This window comes from Leptonychotes weddellii, chromosome 15 (assembly GCF_054177405.1).
Source record: "Leptonychotes weddellii isolate Sample4059 chromosome 15, ASM5417740v2, whole genome shotgun sequence".
Taxonomy (NCBI): domain Eukaryota; kingdom Metazoa; phylum Chordata; class Mammalia; order Carnivora; family Phocidae; genus Leptonychotes; species Leptonychotes weddellii.
In genome coordinates, this window is record NC_138383.1 from 50,861,045 (window position 1) to 50,882,100 (window position 21,056).

At 54.0% G+C, this 21,056-nt stretch overlaps 2 protein-coding genes across 2 annotated transcripts; one reads left to right on the forward strand and one right to left on the reverse strand.

Moving 5' to 3' along the window:
* Positions 1–2,113: 2,113 nt before the first annotated feature.
* On the forward strand, positions 2,114–4,007 carry TXNDC17 (thioredoxin domain containing 17). Its single transcript, XM_081805921.1, has 4 exons — positions 2,114–2,320; positions 2,690–2,771; positions 3,146–3,221; positions 3,825–4,007. Exons 1-4 carry the CDS (start codon positions 2,176–2,178, stop codon positions 3,891–3,893), a joined length of 372 nt encoding a protein of 123 aa, XP_081662047.1. The 5' UTR covers positions 2,114–2,175; the 3' UTR covers positions 3,894–4,007.
* A 992-nt stretch (positions 4,008–4,999) lies between these two features.
* MED31 (mediator complex subunit 31) lies at positions 5,000–11,870 on the reverse strand. The gene is made up of 4 exons (XM_006746978.3): positions 11,744–11,870; positions 10,888–10,965; positions 10,504–10,600; positions 5,000–5,434 (listed from the first exon to the last, which is right to left on the reverse strand). Exons 1-4 carry the CDS (start codon positions 11,769–11,771, stop codon positions 5,242–5,244), a joined length of 396 nt encoding a protein of 131 aa, XP_006747041.1. The 5' UTR covers positions 11,772–11,870; the 3' UTR covers positions 5,000–5,241.
* Positions 11,871–21,056: the final 9,186 nt, after the last annotated feature.

Sequence of the window (21,056 nt, forward strand, 5' to 3'; positions counted from 1 at the left end):
GCCTCTCCCACTGGCCGGGGAGACCTCCGTAGCTCACCTGTTCTCCTGGGGCTCCTGGTGGCACCACCACAGCCTGGGACACCCCCACAGGCTGCTCGGTCGCCCACAGACCCGGCAGGTTCCCACAGCCTGTCTCCTTCCCCAGAGCCAGAGGTACTCCCATTCCCGGCCCCATACCCCACAGGCCTGGAGCACCCCCAGAGCCTACCTCCTGCTCATCACGGCCACCTACCTCTGTGGTCTGTGTGGCTGCCCATGACCCCGGGTCACCTCCAGACCCAGTCTCTACCCACACGCTCTGTCCCCTTTCCCTGAATCCTGCGTCAGCCCCACATCTAGCTTCCTCTTCAACAGCACAAGGCACCCCCACAGGCTGTCCAGCACCCCATACGCCAGGAACACCGCCAGAGCCCACCCCCTCCACAGCCCGCCTCCTCCACCACATGCCCAGGGCACCCACAGAGGTCGCTTCCTCCTCCGTGCCTCTGGGTGCCCCCACAGCATCAGGCACCCTCCCAGCCTGTCCCCTTCCCCACAGGCCCGCGGTGTCCCCACAGACCGCCTCTCGGACCAGCGCCCCCGGCACCTGCACCGGCTGGCCCCTGTCCCACACACCCGGAGCGGCCCCACAGCCCATCTCTCTCTGCGCAGCCTCAGGCCACCCCATGGCTCCGGGCACCCCCAGAGCCTGTCCTCTCCCCAGCAGGTATGGGATAATCCCGGAACTCGTCCCCAGGGCCGCAGGCACACCCCCAGAAAGCAGGCCCACGGCCTGTCCCTGCCCACACAAGCCCGAGGCCATCCCACAAGCTGCCCCGAGCCCCATAGCCGCAGACCCTCCAGGGGCCCCGGGGGCCGCCCTGGCCTGTCCTTTCACCCAGGGTCCTGTGAGGCCAGCCCGGCTCGTCTCTACCCAGGAAGCCCGGCCGGGGACACCCCTTTCAACCGGGCCCTCCCCTGCAGGCACCGGGTGGAGCTCCACCCTGCTTCCCTCCCCACAGCCCGACGCTGCCCTCATAGCCTGCACCTTCAGCCACAGCTCCAGGATGCTCTCGTGCCCCGTGGAGCCCGGGCGGCCTTTCCGCTCGCAGCCCCGGGGACTCGGGGAGAGCGCCCCCTCCTCCTCCCCCCCGGAGCCGGTCACCCACACTGACCCGACGGGCCCCACCACCTGGGGCTGCCCCACAGCCCCGTCCACCCACACGGCCCCAGGGTCCCCCGCCGCCTCAACCGCGCCTGCAGCGCCAGGGGTCCCCGAAGCCCCCGGCTCGCTCGCGCCTGCGGCCCCGGCGGCCCCGGCCTCGGCCCTTCTCCCCCGCGGCCGCCGACGGTCCCGCAGCCGGTCTGCGCTCACACAGCGCGTCTCCCAGGCCGCGCCGGGCGGCCGGCGCCCGGCTCCCCGACCTCGGGGCGTCCCCGCGGCGCACCTCTTGCCCCACGGCCGCCCGCGCCCGCGCCCCGGCCGGCTGGGCCCCACGCAGCGGCCGGCCGCCCCGCTCATGGCTGCAGGGCCGCGCGCGCCTTCCCCGCCCGCCGCCGCCGAGGCCGCCGCACACACGCACGCACGCGCTCCGCGCTCCGCGCTCCGCGCTCCGGCCGCCGCGGCCCGACCCCCGCCCGGCCCCCCGCCCGGGCCCCCCCGGCGCCCCCCGGCCGCGGCAGGAGCGCGAGTGACGGGCGCGGCCCCGGCTCGGGGTCTCCCGGGCCCCGGGTCCGCGGCTCCTGGCGCGGCTTCCCAGAACCCCCCCGGCCCCGGCCCGAGCCCACCTGGCCCGGGCGCGGCGCGGCTACCGGGAAGCGGGAGGGGGACCGGCTAGGCCGCGCTTCCGGCCGCTCGCCCGGTCGCCATAGCAACCGGCGCAGGGCGGCCTGGGAGCCGTTAGGGGGCCCGGCGCTGGGGGTCCCGGGGCTGCGCGGCGGCGGGCTTGGCGGCCAGCGCCCATGGGGCCGGGGCCGGGGCCGCTAGGGCAGAAGCTCGACTGTCTGCGCGGCGCCGGCGGGGAGGGCAAGACGCAGCGAGCGCAGGAAGGCGGCGCGGGCGCGCTATGGCCGCCCGAGGCTCCCGTAGCGCCGCGGGGTCCCGGCGGAAGCAGCCGCGCCCCGCCCAGCTCGGGGCCCCGCCCCGCGGCCGCGCCTCCAGGGGCCCCGGGCGGCCGAGCGCGGCGCGCCCTCCCGATGGCGGGCTGCGAGGAGGTGAGCGTGTCCGGCTTCGAGGAGTTCCGCCGGGCCGTGGAGCAGCACCACGACAAGACCATCTTCGCCTACTTCACCGGCTCTAAGGACGCCGGGGGCAAGAGCTGGTGCCCCGACTGCGTGCTCGGTGAGGCGGCGCCGGGGAGCTGCTGCGCGGACGACGGGCTGCCCGGCCAGGCCGCGGCCCGGGCGGGGGGAGGGGAGGGCGGACGAGGGCGGACGAGGGCGGACGAGGGCGTCCGGCGCGCGGGGCGGCTCGCCTCCCGTTCCCAGCCGGCTCCCCGGGCGCTCCTGCTCGAGCCCGGCCACCAGCCCAGGCCCCTAGCATGCTCGCTGCCGCGGCGCGAGACGCGTTTTCCCGGGGCCGGGGGTCGGCATGGCCCGCATCAAGCCCCTCCGCTACCTGCAGGTGAGGGGCTGCGCACTTACCCAGACGCGGCTTCTCCGGGCCAGCTTCCACAGCGGGTATGCCATTAGTTTGTCTTTTTGTTTTAAGCCGAGCCGGTCGTACGAGAGGGGCTGAAGCATATCAGTGAAGGATGTGTGTTCATCTACTGCCAAGTGGGAGAGAAACCCTAGTAAGTGCCCGTGTACTCCTTGTTTCCCAGGCGTGCGCTAGACGTGCAGCTTCGGCGGGAAGGGCCTCGGGACAAAGGTTGTCCCTTCTCAGTATAGCCGCGTAAGGCAAGCCATTGGGAGTTGCTGTATTTCGCCGCTTGTGGTATGGGTAATTCAATAAAGTTGGCCTGGTATTAGTTCAGAACTTAACTGTCTTTACATGTGCTTTATATCGTAGTCAGGCTCTAAAGGAAAACTGCAGAGTCACAAAGTCATAGTCCTCAAGGTTCAGTAAACGTTTACGACAAAAACAATGATTACTAAGAGACTAAACGTAGGAATATATCGGCTATTATCTGTGAGAAACCACGATCACCTCTTCTTTTCAAAACAGTTGGAAGGATCCGAATAACGACTTCAGAAAAAACCTGAAGGTGACAGCAGTGCCTACGCTACTTAAGTACGGGACGGTAAGTGTCTTCCTTCTCATCGTGCTGGGGCCGCAGCTCACCCGTCAGAAAAGGCCCCGACATTTCACGCCAAGTATCACGTTGGTGTCCAGAGTGCGTTAAAAATACACAACTTGGACGTCCATCCCTGTGGCCGATCCCAATAAACTATTAATAATGCAGATATCTAAATATTAGGTCTTTCTCATGCTTTCTAAAAGCCACTCTGTTTCAAAATTCTGTAAGCACGGCTCAAGGAAGCTAGTTTACACATCGTTCCTGACCAGTTGTTTTCCACTTAATCCAGAATTCTGGTCGAAAAGAAAGGGTACCTCCTCTAGGTTAGCCACGGCCCTGGGATTCTAAATTAAAGACCCCGGGGGGAAGGGAATGGCACTGGGCTTGCCGTCTCTCGTTTTAGTCTGAGGAGCCAAGTATTTTAGTGATTCATCTTCAGGCAAATAGCTTAACTATTTCCTAAGACTTGTTACAACTAGTTGATAGTTTTTGAATGGCATAATTTCCCTGTTGTAAGATGTATGTCACTCAAGGCAGAACACCACTTTGCCTCCTAATACCATTTTTGTAGCCGTGGGTTAAGATTGGACCGTTCTTCTCTTACAGCCTCAAAAACTGGTGGAATCTGAGTGTCTTCAGGCCAGCCTCGTGCAGATGTTGTTCTCTGAAGATTAAGATTTGATGATGGCAATTGTGTCTGGATTTCCTGATTTCCTCTAGTATAAAGGCAATTGCATACTTTTTTTGAATTCATGTTAGCAGTAAATAAATAACGGTTAAAAAAAAAAACTGGCTTACGTCTGAATAGAAAGTGCTTTTAAAATGCCCACGAACCCTTCAGTTTGCTTTTGATATATGGGAATCTAAGATCGAGGTAAGGCAGGTCTTCAGGGGAAACAGTAATAGCACAAGGGCATGTATTACTGGAGGGGAGAGAAGTGCCCCAAAGTCCCTACCAGTGCAGAGAGCGAATTCCAAATGTCAAAAGGAGTTAGGATCTTTGACCTTAAATGCCACAAACTGTTCTTCCTCAAGCGTCTTCTTTGGCTTCAGAATGTAGAAAGTACCCTAACCAGTGGAGAGCAGAGCACATCCAGTCCAGCCTCTGCACGGCCAGTGCAGTCCACCGTCGAATGTGCTCCACTACTCTGGATGAGGCCGGCGGCAGAGAGGTCAGAGCCCACAGAACCTGGTGGTGGCAAGAGCCCCAGCCTGTGAGTCGGGGGCACCGATCACCAGTTCCTAGCTGTGTAACCGTAGACAAGTTAGCTAACGTCTGCACCTCAGCTCCCCCCTTTACGGACAAGGCTGGCTCTGCACGTGAAGCGTGGACGGGACGACGCTCGTACGGTACCACCTGCCACGTACTTGTTAGCGGTGCCGGATGATGGCACATACTTGAGGCTCCTCATCTTTATTCTAGCCCAAGGTCAAGAGTCCAGTTAGAAGTTAATCATCCATCTTCTCCCTGCCATCACCAGGTCAGTGACCTACCGATGACCGTTCCTTGAAGCCCTCTTGCACAGCAAGGGGTTTTGCAGGTCAGTCCTTCCTGCAGGTCCTGCTCTCTGATTTAAGGAAATCACGGACTCCCTTCCTCTCATTCTGTAGGTAGGAGGGGTAGGGTAGCTCCTCTGAGGGACAGGAAGGTCGGAGGAGACAGACTTGCCCAGGCCCCGCCGTACGTGAGCAACAGAGCTAGGCTTGGGGTTTGGGACATTTGGTGGCCCTCCCCGTACCCCATCCCTCGCTGCAGCCTTAAATTGGTTTAGAGCATTACCTAACGTTTCTGTTTTTATTCAGTTGGTGAAGTCCTAATAATAACTTACAAATCCACAGGGAAACCTAAGTATGACAGTTCTGGTTTGACAGAAGCCATCTACGAACAGGACAAAGCTAGCTGGATGAAACAGGGCCCGGAAGGCTCAGGTGGTACCCACCCAGAGGCAGCCAGAGAGTCTGTGCTCGCTGTGCGCGCGGGACGTCCGTGTCTGAAGAGCCCCGTGCAGCCCCAGGGGCCGCGTCACTTCCCCGCCGCGTTGTTCTGCTGCTGCTGCTCGGCCAGCGCTTGCTGGAGGCGCATCCGCTTCCGGGAATAGTGCTGCCAGTGAAGGATCTGCTGCTCGTCAATGAACTTGGCACACTGAGCGTTCACCAGCTCCTTGCGGAAGTGCTCATACTGCAGCAGCTCTAACATGTGCAGACACTGGGGGTACCTGGGTTTAGGGTGACAAGTGAGTCATCAACCTGACTTAGGTCGGTAACGCCAAGCTGCAATCCAGTCACTCACTCAAAAACCATCTGGTAGCCTACCGTTTCTAGAACACTAACTCGGTTCACTTTGGTAGTACAGGGTTCTGTGTTTCCTGCTTCTGCAGGGAAGCCGGTCATCCAAGTCAGCAGGAAGCAACATTTTCAACAGTGAAAAAACTTAAGTTCAGAAAGATTAAATAACCTGCCCAAGACCACACAGTAACTGGTAAGTAGAGTCAAACTTTGGGGGCAAACCATGCTATTCTAGTGGTGTCCAAGGTGAGGAACATGAGCCCTTTTTAACTTTAGAAATTATCTGTTTAACTGATAACTACTGGTTTTCCATCAATAGTGATAAAGACAACTTTTATTGAAAACTGAGTCCGTTTTACAAAGAACTATGCACGATACTGTGTTCCAGTCTTCCACAAGGACTTACTTCACATATACTCTAAGATTGAGCAACCGTGTCAGTAAATACACTGTAAAGAGAGCCAAGTTTCCAACTATCAGAAAAGGAGTTACAAGGAAGGGGAGAGGCTAGAATGGACCATGTTATGGAACTACAGTTGAAAACATCAGCATGAACCCCTGGCTGCTTTTCACACAGACACACAGAAACAGACAGGACTAGAAGTAGACACAGTGTATACACACACAAACACACACACCCCTTCTTGGCTGTGTGTGCAAAGAGGGCCTAGAAGAAATGACTGTGGTACCAACAACAAGCACACTCAGCGCCCAGATCGTGGATTTTCAGTAGCACTTTCCAGAGCTCCTCGGGGGAAACGGCTGACTGCAGGGCTAAGGCAGGGAAAGTACAAGGTGAGCTGGGAACATTAGGTAGTGCTGGAAAGTAAAGTGCTCAAAAAAACTATGGGGTATGTCCCAAGTACTCAGGAGCCAATCTGAAGGGGCTCCTAATGGTCAAACCTGGAATCATTAGAGCAAGAAAACACATAATTATAATCCAGAAAACAAAAATAAGAATCCAAGAGTCCATGCTCATGTAACTCTTGTAAATGAATAAATAAATAGGGAATAAGAGAATGTTTCTTCCTTACACCTAAATTACAACTAATGTAGAAAGAATGCTAGAAAATCACAGTAAAAATTGTTTCAGGCAGGTTATCAATAGATGCTAAAATTAGTGGGTAAAAGTATGATAAGAAACAAAGTATTTACATAGTCTCAAAGTATTTCCTCACAAGATACTTACTAAATACAAAGAAAAACTAGTACCTTGATACGGAGAAACCTGGCAGCCACACCTCAACCAAGCGATCAAAACTATCACTAGTAGGTCAAACTGACTACTACTCCTGATGGGATATACCAAGAAGCCTACAATATCACTTCTGGCTCACAGTCATCGGGGGCGGGGGGCATCAAGAAACTCAGATTAAAGACTAAGAAGACACAAAGACAAAACGTAGCATAGTGGCCTAGACTGGATCCTGTCCCAGACACAGGACATTAATGAGCCAGTGGACAAAATCAGAATGAGGTCTGTAGACTAGGTATTAATGTTAATGTTCCCAGGAAGATGGGAACATTTACAATACCTGGGTGAAGAATATATAGAAATTCTCTTTATTTTTCCAGTTTTTTTTTTTAAATTGTCAGAGAAAGAAACAGCACAAGCAGGGGGAGGGGCAGGCAGAGGGAGAAGCAGGCTCCCCACCGAGCAGGGCGCCTGATGCGGGACTCGATCCCAGGACCCTGGGATCATGACCTGAGCCTAAGCCAGCTGCTTAACCGACTGAGCCACCCAGGCGTCCCTTTTCCAGCTATTTTCTAGGTGACATTATTTCAAATAGAAAAGACATGAAATCTTAGTGAATTCATTAAAAAACTTCTATAGAGAGCACAGAGAGCCAAAACTATGAAGTATACAAATGCCTCTAAAGTATGAAAACAGCATGGGCTCATGACTCACTTCTTAAATGCAGAGTGTGACTTAGTAGGTCTGGGTGGGGCCTGAGCGATGCATTTCTAAATGAGCTCCCCAGTGACAGCAAGATGCTGGCCTGAAGACCACACTGCGTAGCAGGGCCCGGTACCAATGCCGTCCTTCCAAAATAATAAAGGTGCGCTATCTACACTCCAAAGATACTGTTGCTTGTAGCTTTTGGGAGCTACGCCTGAAATGCCCTGCTCACACCTGACGTGGCTCTTCCCTTTCCATGAGGGCACTGGTAGTTAAAAGACCTGGGTTTGAGGGGCACCGGGGTGGCTCAGTCAGTTAAGCATCCGACTCTTGATTTTGGCTCACGTGCTGATCTCAGGGTCGGGGCACAGAGCCCCGTGTTGGCCTCCACACTGCGCATGGAGTCTGCTTAAGATTCTCTCTCCCCCTCTGCCCATCTCTCCCCTGCTCCTCTCTTAAAACAAACAAACAAAAACACCCGGGTTTGAATACCAGCTCTGCCACTCAGTAGCTGGGGGCCTTTGTACAAGGTACTCAGCCTCTCTCAGGTTTAGCTTCCTCGTCTGTAAACTAATGTGACAACCAAGAGAATGGTCTGAAGTGGCACTGAGTCAATAAACGGAATTTAGACATGCAGTGATCATTTCTCAAACCTGGAAAAGATAATGCTCAGAGTACATTAAATGACAGAATAAGAAGAACTGATAAATATTTTGATCAGCTACAATTACAGCATTAACCAACCAGAGAAAATAAAAGAAATACAGAAGGAAAGTTCTGCATTTAAATTTTTAAAAAGTAAGACAGACATAAATGGAGAACTCCGTTAACTACACTGATGAAGAACTGAAGGGTTCAAGTGAACGTAAAATTCTCAGTAAGTCGGCTAACAGCACTGATGAAGAACTGAAGGGTTCAAGTGAACATAAAATTCTCAGTAGGTCAGCAATGTGCATCCTTGCCCCTTCCCTACCGCAACAAAAAAGTAACATAAACTCAAGTTACACTTACTGAAGGGTAATGCCCACATGAAGGAAAGAAACGATCTGCTCCAGCACACCCTGACCACATCTGAAGGCCTGTGTTTAGTTCTTGGCTGAACAGTGGAAGGCACAATTGCAAAACATCCACAGAAGGGCACCCGAGAAGTGGCTGAAGGGGGCTGAGAAGAGCAGACAGAAGCAGCACCCTACAGGTGCGGGTGCTGGCTCCTGCTAGAGCAGACGTCTGCACGCGGGGGCTGCCCCTCAGACCAGGCAGGCACTGACTTGGAAGCACGAGGACCCGCAGTTCTCGGCTTTTCCAGAGTTCGGATCATTGTAAGAGACTTCCCAATCTTTCAATGGTGGCGACTACTACACAAACAAACCCTGTACAGACTAATGCCCACAGGGCTTAACCTGCAACCTCTCCTGAACGTGAACATCGGAAGGGCAGCTGCCTCCAGAGGGCACAGACTGGTTCCAGATTAATTCAGGGACAAAACCGGAAACATGGGTTGAAGCTACACAGGGATATAGATTATATCCCAAAATAAGGACAAACTTTCCAGCATCCAGCAAACGGTGGAATCGGGCTGTCCCTGAATAGAGCAACAGGTGCTCACCTGGTCCGCTCCAGAGTGTAGACAGCCAACCCAGCAACGCTGTGGGGGAGATGTTTGACCGTGCCTGCGGCCCCGTGTCCACACGGATCACCAAGTCCACATACACACAACACCTAATAAAAAGTCTTTTCTCTGGATTATTAAATGAGTGACTGTTTATAAAGGACGAGTCCGGGTGCAAAGGGTCCTGCAGGCAGAAGGATGTGGGCTTTGTGAATCAGTTGACACAGATCAAAAAAGTGGCTTGAATAAAGGACAAGTTTGAATCATTTTCCTATCAAACATGGTTTAAAAAAAAAAAGACAAGAAGTTTCACTATTGCTTTCTGACTACCGACTTAAGGCAAAGAAGAGCTGAGAGTTCAAGGTTTAAGTTAAGTACAGTGCTTGGCCCACAGGAGGCCCGCAGCTACAGACATACCAGTTTGGTTTTGCTTTTTGGATTTTCCGTTTACAAATTAAAGGTTTGTGGCAGCCCTTCATTGAGCAAGTCTGCAGGCACCATTTTTCCAACCACACCTGCTCACTTCATGTCTGTGTCACATTTTGATAATTCTCACATTGCAAACTTTTTATTATTATAATATTTGTTATGGTGATCTGTGACCATGACTCCCTAAAAGCTCAGACTATGGTTAGCGTTTTTTTAACAATATTTTTAAATTGAGGTATGTACCCTTTTTTTGACTTAATACTATTGCACACTTAATAGCCTGCGGTATAGTGTTAACTTTTAAATGTACCGGAAAACCAAAAAATTCATTTGGCTCAATTTATTGCAATAGTCACCTTATTGCAGTGGTCTGGAAGCAAACCCACAATATCTGAGGCATGCCTGTATTAAGAGTCAGGTGAGGTCACTTCTTCCAGAAAATCTTCCTTGTAAGTACCCCATGTTCTTTAATTTTCAGCCTCAGGCAATACCACTTCATCTACAGATTGTGGGTTCATTAGAGTCAGAAACCCAGTGAAATAAAGTAATTAACTAATTGGCCTTTGTGTTTCAAACCAAGCAGCTATTTTGTTTATGCTAAGCCTTGTACATGGTAGCCCCAGCCACACACATTTTAAGATAAAGTCAAAAAACAGAGCCAGATCATATAGGGCTTTAGTCCAAGAAAAGAGGTAGGAATTTGTTCTGCACGCAATGGGAAGCCATTGAAAGGTTCTAAGCAAGAAAGGGTCACGTCGTAATTTACACTTTTGAAAGATCAAGTTGGCTTCTGTGTAGAAAACTGTTTTGCTTCGTTTGGCTTGGGGGAGGGTGGACCCAGGAGGAAGGGAAGAGCAGAAGCAGGGATAACCAGGGAGTGGACACTGCAATAATCCAAGCTGGAGATGAGAATGTCTCGTATTAAGGTGGAGGCAACTGAAAGAAGTGGAGAGATTCAAAACATATTTTTTCCAACATAAAACGAGAAAATCTGTTAAATATCAATGTTTTGGAATATAATAAACTATACATATATTTAGGACTATAAAAATTAAACTTACTTTAGATACTTGGCATATTCTGGTTCTTTCCAGTAAAGCAAGTACTTAAGATAATTAACAAAAGCTTTGTCTTTGAAGTAACCTCTTTGGGCAAGAACTGAAAGGCATAAAAAAAAAAAAAGTCTGTAGAGCAAACCAATCCTCGGACTACTGATTTGTGACTCCTAACATAAAGCATCTGCTCAGATAACTTCCCCACCACCGACACACACTGAATTCAAAACATAAGCCCCAGTCTGTTCAACACACACACGTTCCCATGTAAGTGTGGCAGTCATTTCACTGCACTGAGTATATATAAAAATAGATATTATTAGGAACTGCAATTCTTCCGTCAGAGATCACTAAAAGCTACCCAATTCAGTAAGGTGCTCAACAACTTACAGTTAAGGTAATTGGGGTTGGCTAAGCACTGCACAAATTCCAGCTCCAACTGAAACCGAAGTCGATTTCCGGCATCATCTGGGAGGGAAGATGGCAAAAATCACCCAAAATAAAGGTCACTATCTACAACCCTGGCTTGTAGAAGAAAACGAGTCAAGAGACGAGTATTGCCGAGGCGTATTTCTGCATAAATTCAGGCATGGGACGGTTTTCCTAAGCTGGGTGTGGGAGGAGATAACCCTTCCTTGCACGGCGAGGGGAGCAGAGCCCTGATTCGTGAGACCGCCTTAGAAGCTTCTCTAAAGAGAAGTCGTCAGAGGACACAGGTGCACCCACAGGGCGGGACGTTCACCCCTGGAGCCACTGCCCGAGGTCTCCAGAGTGACCAATGCGGGAAGGCTGTAAGAACTGTGCCTTCCCGCGCTGCAACAACCGAGCGCTACGTCCGTCAGGAACACGTCTAGAAGGCAAGGTGCACAAGCGTCGACCGGGCGTGCGCCTCTGCAAGAAAGGTCACAGGCAGAACGGCACACAGCCTGGGGACAGCTCAAACCTACGCAAGCTCCTCCGGGACGCAGACAACCAGCCAGAGGAGGCGGGTCAGGATCGCGCCCTCCCGCTGGGCCCGGCCGGGGCGCCGGGGACCTGGGGTGCGGGAGGTCAGGGGGTCGGGGCCGGGTGGCCGGGGAGCCGGGGCTTCGGGAGGCCGGGAGGGGTCGGCGTCTGCGCGGCAGGTGAGGAGGAGGGAGCCGCGGACAGGAGCCCCGCCGGAGTTACGGGGCAGGAGGCCCGGGGAAGCTGGAGGAGGTGTCCGGCCTGGGGTAGCTGTGTTTGCGGGGCTCCGGGCGCTACTTACCTGTCTCCATAGCGACGGCCGCGGCCATCGCGAGCAAAGGCGCTAAGCCACCACCGGCCCAACCAGCAACCGCCCGGAAGTTCCGGAAGCCGCGGCCCCTCTTCCTGTCGCGGGGCAGTGTGGGATGCGGGGCGGGGCGGGCCCACTCGGGCCCCGCCCACCGGCCCCGCGCAGACTCCGAAGGGGAGAGAGGCGGAGCTGGGCGCACCCAGGGCCCGAGGGACAGTCACGTTGCGTGTTGACCCGGCTTCCCGCCCCCGCAGGCCCACCGTGCCTCTTCCACCCTGGTGCCTGCGGCGACGGAACCGGGTGGTGTCACTCCTTACCCTGTGACGTAGCCTCGGGGGTCCCGATCGCGTCGGGGAGTGCCTACAGCGCGGGCACGCCCCCCTGCTGGGGGGTGCTCTCCGTGGGGGGCAGCCCCCCGCAGCGCTCAGAGAACCCGCCCCCTGCCCGGAGGTACCCCCGGGGCCCAGGCGCAGGTGCGCCTACCCGCCGGGAGACGCCCGCCCCCCCACCTCGGCCGGGGTGCAGGTGCGCCGACCCGCCGGAAGACGCCCCCCCCCCAACCTTGGCCCTGGCGCAGGTGCGGGGACCCGCCGGCCGCGGGGTCGGGACTCGGCCAGCACCGTCCACCGAGCTGTACCCGGGGCCGCCCTGCCGTTGACCCCGAGAACTACCTTTCCTTGAAGCCCGCACTAGAGGTTTTCAGGCCCGCGATACTCCATCAGTTGAATTGATGGATATGGAGGCTGTTGGCCCCCCAACAACCTTCCCGGCTCCAAACCTTGGGGACAGGGAACAAGCCGAAATCGTGACCAGTGGAAGGATTACACGCCGACCGAAAACGCCGAGGGGCAAGACGCAGACCATTAATTAACTAATTGGCCTTTGTGTTTCACGCCAAGCAGCTATTTTGTGTATGCTAAGCCGTGTACATGGTACCCCCAGCCACACACGTTTTAATATAGGTCAGATGTAGTTAAAAGTGATGCAGGAAGGTCAACGACATACATATAGAAGAGTAATATTGGAAGGGAACCTGACCCCAGGTCTCAGGATGGGGAGGGGAGGACTCTGTGCCAGGCACTTGGGCTGTGGACCAGGCAGACAGGGTCCCTCCTGGCTCTCGGGAGCTCACAGTCTGGTGAAGGGGCAGATGACAAATGATGGAAAGACCATTTTCTATTGTGCTGAGCACAGGTCATGTGACAGAGAATCCAGGCGGGGGGCTCTTTACGTAGAAGGGTCAGGGAAGGCCTTGCTGATCAGGAGACGTTTGACCTGAGGTTTGTGTGGGTGAACAGTGAGCCATGCAGGGATCTAGAGTGCATGCTAGGCAGAAGGGACAGCAGTGCAAAGGGTGGATGGAAGCAAGCTTGGAATGTTCAAGGAACAGAAAGAAGACCAGTGTGGTCAGAGCCAGTGAGGGACAGCATGGCATAGCAGAGAGGACGTTGGAGAAGGAGGCGGAGGCAAATTTATAAAGGGTCTTGGAAGCCACAGGAAGGAGCCTGGGTTTTATAAGGTCGGTGGGAAGACATTGGAGGGTTTTCAGCAGGGGAGTGGCATGATGCAATACTCATTTTTAGAAATATCCTGGTTTTTCTGTGTGCAGGATGTAGGACAGTGGTTCTCGACCAGGGACGATTTTGTCCCCCAGGGGACATTCAGCAATATCTGGAGACATTTTTGTTGCAATTTGAGGGGTGGTGGTGACAACTGGTGTCTAGTGGGTGGAGCCCAGGGATGCTGCTGGACATCTTACAATGCACAAGACAGCCGTCTTCCCCAAACAAAATGTAAGTAGCGTGAGGCCGGGGAAACCCTGATGTAGGGAGCAAGAGAGGTCTGGTAGGAGATGACAGTGGCTCACACTAAGGGGGCAGAGGGCGAGCTAGAGACAAGACAGCAGATAGGGAGGTGTTCTGGAAGCAGAGCTGACCTGACAGATGGCTGTGGAAGGTGAGGAACGGAATGGGAGAATCGAGAAGGACTTGCAAGTTTGGACCTGAGCAGTTTGGTGCATGGTACTGCCATGTCCTGGGATGATGCCTATAAAATGCCCACATGGAGCCGCTGAGCCCCAGTGGTATAAAATGAGGGGTCATCGGTTCACACATGGCACTTAAAGCCGTGGGACTGTCACCTACCAGTCTCTTTGTTTTATGCCATGTGAATGAATGTTAAGTTGTCCCTCAAAGAGTACCACCTGGCTAAACACCTTTTCTCCTCTCTCCCCAACCCCCCACCCCTGCACAGGGACCTGCCTAAATTTCCCTTGTCCATAGTCTTCTGGTGGCCACCAACAAGGGAGAAAGTTTGCAGTAAAATGGTAGACGAATCTTGGCTTTCACTAGGGAAAGGTCTTAAACGTCCATGTCTTGGGTTTTGTTTTTTTGTGTGGGGTGCATGGATAGCAGCTCATCGTCCTAGTCCCAGGTCCTCGTGGGGTGGTGGAAAAACTTCTGAACTTAACAGTGGCTCTCACCTGGGGCACTTTTGGCCCGCAGGGGACGCTTGGCAGTCTGGAGATATTTTTGTCACGGCTGTGGGGGGTGGAGGCTACTGGCATCTGGTGGGTGGAGCCCGGGGATGCCGCTGAACGTCCTACAATGCGCAGGTCGTCCCCCCACCCCACCCCGGACAAGAAAAGATTACTCAGCCCAAAATATCAGTAGTACCAAGGTTGAAAATTCTGAAGATTCTAGCAGCTTTAAAAGGTTAGAGCATGGTCCACGGGGGCGGGGAGCCCCCCCCTACCTCCTAGCAGGATTTGCTAGGAGGGATATTTATGGGATACTTACGGGATATTTACCACCAGAGGAAAGGCAGGCTGTCTCATCTAGAGGGTGTAAGTGAGCTTGATTTTGGGGGACCTCATGGTGAGGGGGAGTCCATGCTCCAGCCGGTGGCTGCACTAAATCATTACCCACGCAAATTCATTTAATTATGGGGCAGCGCCCTGGGCTGCCCAGTGGAACAGGGGCTCAGGCCAGGGGGTTGTTATAAAACCCCAGAGGCTACCGGAAGCCTTCTGACTCATAAAACTTCTGCTGTAAACTAATAATTAGGCTTTGGAATTTAGTCTCTGGTGAGCTTACTAATTCTTTTTAACATGACAGACCATGTGCATTATATCCAAACACTCTCTTAATCAATGTTGTTGTTGTTGTTTTTAATGAACAAAGTAGTTACTTTTCTTTAACAGTGTTTCTTATTAATGCTTTTATTACAAAGGTGATAATGTATTAAATGTAACATGAAATAATTGCAAAATGTGTAAAGGAAAATTTAATAATTTGTTATCATTCCTTTCCATCTTGTGGAAATCATTAATGTCAGCAACCTGGTGCATATCCTTCCAGACTTTTCTGCATCCCCTGCTTCTGCCCCTCCTTTCTCGTAGCACCTGGAAGACTGGTTCGAAGGTTACTGTGGAAAAGCCAAAGGCTTGCTTTCTAGACGATTGATGCTCTTGAAAGGATACGGGCTTCTGGTAGCTTCCTTCTGTTTGTCATACTCGTTCCATAAGAAGGTTTGTCCCTCCGATCTCATTTATCCGTGTTTCAAAGCTGAGATCCAGAGAGGCATACACAGAGCAAGAAAGTATCAAAACAAAAAAGACAGGAGTCATGAAGTAAAAGGATGTCATGAGATATTTGTCACATATACTGCTTGCCAGACCCGATTCCACAGCTTTGGAATGACCCCGGGTGTTAAAGAAGTTTCTGTCTGTGACGTGGCATCTAAGGCTGAGCCCAGCATGTGCACAAGAGAGCAGAGTGCAGTGCATCCCCTGCCGAGAAAGCCTTTAATGGCTCCATCCACTAATCCCTTAGATTTATCGAACTAGGTAGTAGCCGTGACTTGCCTTCAGTTCTTGCCAACCAGGTTAGTTTGGAACTAAAGATGTGTACAAGTCAGCACCTGTCATCCTCATAATCCACCTATTTATATAGAAGCCGAGAGCAGCTTTCAAAATTCAGCGTATGTGTATTGCTGTCAGCTGTGTTGAAAACACGAGAGGAAAGAATGTCTTTCATAGAATGCTCTTTCCCAGATCACACAAGCCATGGGAAGAACCCGCGAGGCAGCCAGCTCAAGCCCTCGTGCAGATCCCCCTGGATTCCTGGCACTCCCAGGGTGGCTGGCCCAAACGCCTGCCCTGGAGACTGGACCCAGCTTCTAGGGACCTCCTCATGCTGCAGCCTGGAGAAAGAGTTCACTGCTTAAAAACATTTTTGGCAGGGTTGGGGTGCCTGGGTGGCTCAGTTGGTTAGGCATCGACTCTTGATTTCGGCTTGGGTCATGGTCTCAGGGTTGTGATCGAGCCCCGTGTCTGCTATATGCTGGGTGTGGACCCTGCTTAAGACTCTCTCTCTCTCTGTCCCTCTCTAAAGAATACCATCACATTCGATCTTCACGGTACAGATGGAAAAACTAAAGCCCACAGAAGCCAAAAATAGTTTGGCCAGGAGCAGAGGTTCTGTCAGGTGCTGCTCACTGCCTCCCAGAACAGTTTCTTTTGAGAGCGAAGTAAAGGCAAGCATGGTGTCCCTACGTTTAACTTACAGGGGGCACCGTGGACAACACCAAAAACAGAAAGAGAAGAGAGACAGGAGTAACACTTATAATGGAGTTCTACAGAGCACCCTCATCCCCGGGAGGCGCCAAAAACATCTCATTATGGTTTCAAAGGTGTTATTAGGTACACACACGTCATCGTGTCTTCTTGATAAATTGGCCCTTTATCATTATGAAATGACCATCTTCCACCCCCCCACCCCCCCGGCAATATTCTCTGCTCTGGAATCTATTTTATTTGATGTTAACCCAGCTGCCCCAGCTTTCTCTTTTTTTTTTTTTTTTTTAAGATTTTTTATTTATTTACTTGAGAGAGAGAGCACATGAGAGGGGGGAGGGTCAGAGGGAGAAGCAGACTCCCTGCCGAGCAGGGAGCCCGACGCGGGACTCGATCCAGGGACTCCAGGATCATGACCTGAGCCGAAGGCAGTCGCTTAACCAACTGAGCCACCCAGGCGCCCCCCAGCTTTCTCTTGAACATTGTTCGGACGGTGCATCTTTTCCACACCCTCACCTTCAACCCATTTGCAACTTCATATTTAAGGCGGACTTGCTGTATTATGTATGTAGTTCGATCTTGGGTTTTTCTAACGTAATCATTTCTGCCTCTTAATCGAGATGTTTAGACAGTTCGCATTTGCTGTAATGATTGACAGGTTTGGGTCGAAATCTACCATCTACCATCCTTTGTTGGCTTACTTACTCTCTTTGCCGTTGAGTATGTTTTAAAGAAATGTAAGTAACAACTCCGGAGGGTTCTTCATATTTACCCCCATCATCCTCGCGGTTGGCGGGTGGCGCACCCCATTCCTTTGTGCAGACGCGGATTCCCATCTGCTCGCACTTCCTTCCTTCTCTCCGGAGCCCTTCCTCCATGGTTCTCTCCAGTGCTGGTTTGCTGGTGACGAATACTTTCTGTTTTTTTACCTTCAATAAAGTTTGAGTTTGTCCTCGTGTTTGAAATGTATTTTTTTTTCTGCACAAAGAATTCTTATTTTATTTTTCTCTCAGTATTTTAAGAGTGTTATTTCACTGCCTCTGACTTGCATTTTCTCCAGCAGGAAAGCTGCTCAGCCCTGATCTTTGCCCCTCTGCACAAACATCTCCTCCTGTCTTTATCATTCGTTTTAGGCCACTGGATTATGACGTGCCTGGTGAACTGTCCTCCTGTTTCTCATCCTTGGGGTTCATTGCGTGTTTGAGATCTGTGATTTTATAGTTTTCACCAAGCTTGGACATTTTTTTTTTTACTCTTATTCCTCGAAATATTTTTTCCATTTAAAAATGTTTCAGTGAATTGATTTGAACAAAAAATAATCCAATTCCGGGGCGCCCTGGGTGGCTCAGTCGGTGAAGCATCTGCCTTCAGCTCAGGTCATGATCCCGGGGTCCCGAGATCGAGTCCCGCATCGGGCTCCCTGCTCCGCGGGGCGTCTGCTTCTCCCTCTGCCCCTCCCCACCCTCCCCGCTTGTGCTCTCTCTCTCTCTCACTCTCTCTCTGTCAAATAAATAAATAAAATCTTAAAAAAAAATAATCTGATTCCATCACCAGTTGGCCTTGGGTGTGGCCCAATGTCTGAACGGGGTATGGTATGCACTGGCTGAAGTTTGGGACACGAGGGAGCGCATTTGGCACACTAAGTGAATGTTTTCTGAACTCCAGAAGAAAATCTGAGACTGTGACATCAGTTTCGAGTGTTATAATCAGCATTTTTCTAACAAAATAAATATAGAAAAATGTAGAACACACCAGAGTGCTGACACATAGAACAGGTAAGAATCGCCGTGTGAAACTTCCATGTGCTGTCACAGTGTAAAACACATTCAGACTGGGAGTCACCATGGGGATGGCTGGAGGAAGGTGGGTGTCTGAGGTCTCCTCCTGCTAGGGCACCCCTCGGAGTCCACGACCCACTCTAAGTCTGTGCCATGACAGACAGTGGACAGCAGAGGTCAGACGGTCCCTGCACAGCAGCTGAGGCTGATCCACAGCTGCGCGAGCCACACGTGGCCTCAGGCCAGGCCTGACATCACAGAGGCTCACTGAAAATCCCGCTGGCTTGCCTTGGGCTGACCCCTTCCCGAGGGACCGAGACCTCCAGCAGGATGCCCTCCAGGGGCCGTGGCACCGCCCCACACTGGACTCCAGCCTCGGGACTTCAGAACCCCCTGGTCTAGGTGCTCTCAGACCAAGGTCCTGTGATGTAGGTTGGGGCCCTCGCCACGTTCATCTCGGAAAATCAAAGCATCTTCTTGGGCCCCGCCCACACTGGTTAAGGGCGGATTCTCATGTTTCTCATTCCCTTCCAGAAGAAGCTGGGCTACTGATGGGGCTGGACACAGGGGTCAGGTCAGGACACGGGGGCAGGGAGAAGTTAAGTGACTTCCCTGGGGCGCTGGCTCGGAAGGAGCCGAGCCGGGATTCAGAGCCCGGCCGGCTGCAGAGCGTGTGCCCTCAGCCGCCCGATTCCGCGGGTACCAGAGGAAGAGGCCGTGACGGCTCCACGGGTCGTGTGTATTTTGCAGGATAGTGAGGGTACCGCGTGTCCAGGAGAAGCCCCCCGGGCCGTCGGGAGGGCAAGAGCGCCGCTTCCTTCTGCTCCTAGAAGGGCTGTCTGTCCTGGCCAGAGGAAGCCCCAGAGCAGAGCTGGAAGCTGAGGGTGAAAAGCTACCAGATGCATGCGGGCTTAAAAGAAGGAAGCACTTCTAAAGTTTGTTATAAGATCCACAGACAAAGAAAGCCAGCTCTACTGAAATCCCAACACCAGGCTGGCACGTCCGCATCAGATCACAAAGGAAGACCTGCCTCACGGTTGGGCCTGGCCTGCGATGGGCTAGGCTGCCTGCCTGGCCTCCTCACGGTGGTGAGCGCCGCCCTGCGGAGCGCGGACCGACAGACTGACGGACCGACGAGGCTGGACCAGCCCTGGGGAAGAGACTCCTGCTGGCCAGGAGGGCCCGGGGCTTGAGGATGAGAAGACGTGGAGTGTGTGGGGCCCTCTCCCTCTCCTCCCGCTCCCTCCCTTAGGTCCACAAAGATGCCCCATCTCTCCGGGGACATCTCCCCATCCCAGCTCCCTGCTGAACTGCCCCGTCCTGAGGTCCTCGCTGCCGGCAGCCTGGCCACTCCGTCCTCCCCAGAGCTCTCCCTGCTGCCCCCCTGCCAGACTCAGAGGCTGCCCACAGCCCACCCTCCCTGACCGGTCCATGGCATCTGACACCCGGGGCCATGCGCCCCCCAGACATTCCTCCTCTGGTCCCCTCCAACTGCGTCCTGTCCCACCCCAGCCCCAGATGTCAGGTCCCCAGACCTCATTGTGCTCTCTACCCCACGCCCTGCGGCCCCGCCATGCCCTGGAGGAACCCCACGAGGAGACGGGCACAGGGCTTGGTAGAACCAAGGAGGCTGCTCGGCCCTGTGTTTGTGAGGGTGGTGGACCAGGTGTGGCCTGTCCCTTGTCCTCGTCCAACCCAGCGGGCTCTGCTGGACAAGGCTGCGGCCTGGCCCCTCATGTGTGCGGGGCCCGGATCCAGCCCTGAGACCTGGCACCGGAGGCTGGAGCCTGGCTGAGACGCGGGAGATGCTGTAGCCCTGGAGCCAGGAGCCAGCACCACGACTGGGGGGGCGGCCCCCACCGCCCCTGCGCCGCGTCCCTGCCCCCGGCCCCCTCTCCCACCTTGCTGGCCTCCAGGTTCATCCCTGCCCCGGCACCTGAGCACCTTCCACAGACCCCGCCTGGGGCATTCTTCCCCAGAGTTTTCAGTGATCTGCCTCTTCCCCTCATTCAGGCGTCAAAGTGAATATCGATCTAACTGACTAAATACCCCCTCACCCCCCACCTCCGACACTCTTATCCCTTAACCCTTATTATGTATTTGTCCACGGTCCTTAGCACAATGGGACTGATTTTGTTTGTTGCTTGCTCGTTGTCTGTGTTCCCCACTGGGAGAGCAAGGACCCTGACTTGTTTGTCTCGCCATCCCCAGACCTGTAACAGGTCTGCAGGGCGTGCAGACGTGTCTGCGGTGTGAATGAGTGCATGCATGAATGAATGAACGATCAGGATGGATTTCAGGACCCTGCGCTCCACATCGGCCCGCAGGGGATTGGCTGGTGCCGAGCAGGGGCGTCCGCCGGCTTCCGCGGGGGAGGCTCGGCGAGGCCTCGGTGGCCCCTGGCGCTCTGACGCTCCTTCTCACAGGTGACACGCCGCCTGTCCCCAAGGCTCTGCTGCATTTCCACCGCCCCAGGAGCCCTGCCCAGGCCGCCCCCCCTCCCGAGCCCGCCTCCTGGGTGTTCCCACGCCCCCCGGCTGCCACCTCCCCTGACAGACCCATGTGACTGCCCCTGTGTCTCCCATGAGACGGAATGCACATCAAGGGCAGGGACCACCATAAAGCCCCTTTGTGTCCTGTGAGGAGGCATGGACCGAACGAACAAGGTTCGGTTTGTCCGGACACGGGCTCCGTCACCCTTGTTCTTGGCCCCCGGAAGGCAGGGCATGAGCGGGGCAGGCACGAGGGGAGCTGCTTCTCCAGAGTACGATTCCGGGCACCGTAGGGAAAGGCACACAGACTCGGAATAAAGACAGAACTGTTGGAGGGTATGTGTTCATTCATGCCCCTCCGGCTCCCCTCGGGGTCCCCACACGGCGCCAGGACCCAGGGAAGACAGGGCTGCAGGATTCAGACTCACATCGGTGCCCGCTGTGGGGGGTGGCCACGA

Bases quoted from the DNA above. Each gene is read 5' to 3' on its own strand.
- TXNDC17 (XM_081805921.1), top strand. From the start codon at position 2,176: ATGGCGGGCTGCGAGGAGGTGAGCGTGTCCGGCTTCGAGGAGTTCCGC. The intron at 2,321-2,689 runs GTGAGGCGGCGC...TTTTGTTTTAAG, and splicing joins GTGCCCCGACTGCGTGCTCG to CCGAGCCGGTCGTACGAGAG. The intron at 2,772-3,145 runs GTAAGTGCCCGT...TTTTCAAAACAG, and splicing joins CAAGTGGGAGAGAAACCCTA to TTGGAAGGATCCGAATAACG.
- MED31 (XM_006746978.3), bottom strand. From the start codon at position 11,771: ATGGCCGCGGCCGTCGCTATGGAGACAG. The intron at 10,966-11,743 runs GTAAGTAGCGCC...CTTCCCTCCCAG, and splicing joins GGCCGTCGCTATGGAGACAG to ATGATGCCGGAAATCGACTT. The intron at 5,435-10,503 runs GTAAGTTTAATT...CCCTAAACCCAG, and splicing joins GAATATGCCAAGTATCTAAA to GTACCCCCAGTGTCTGCACA.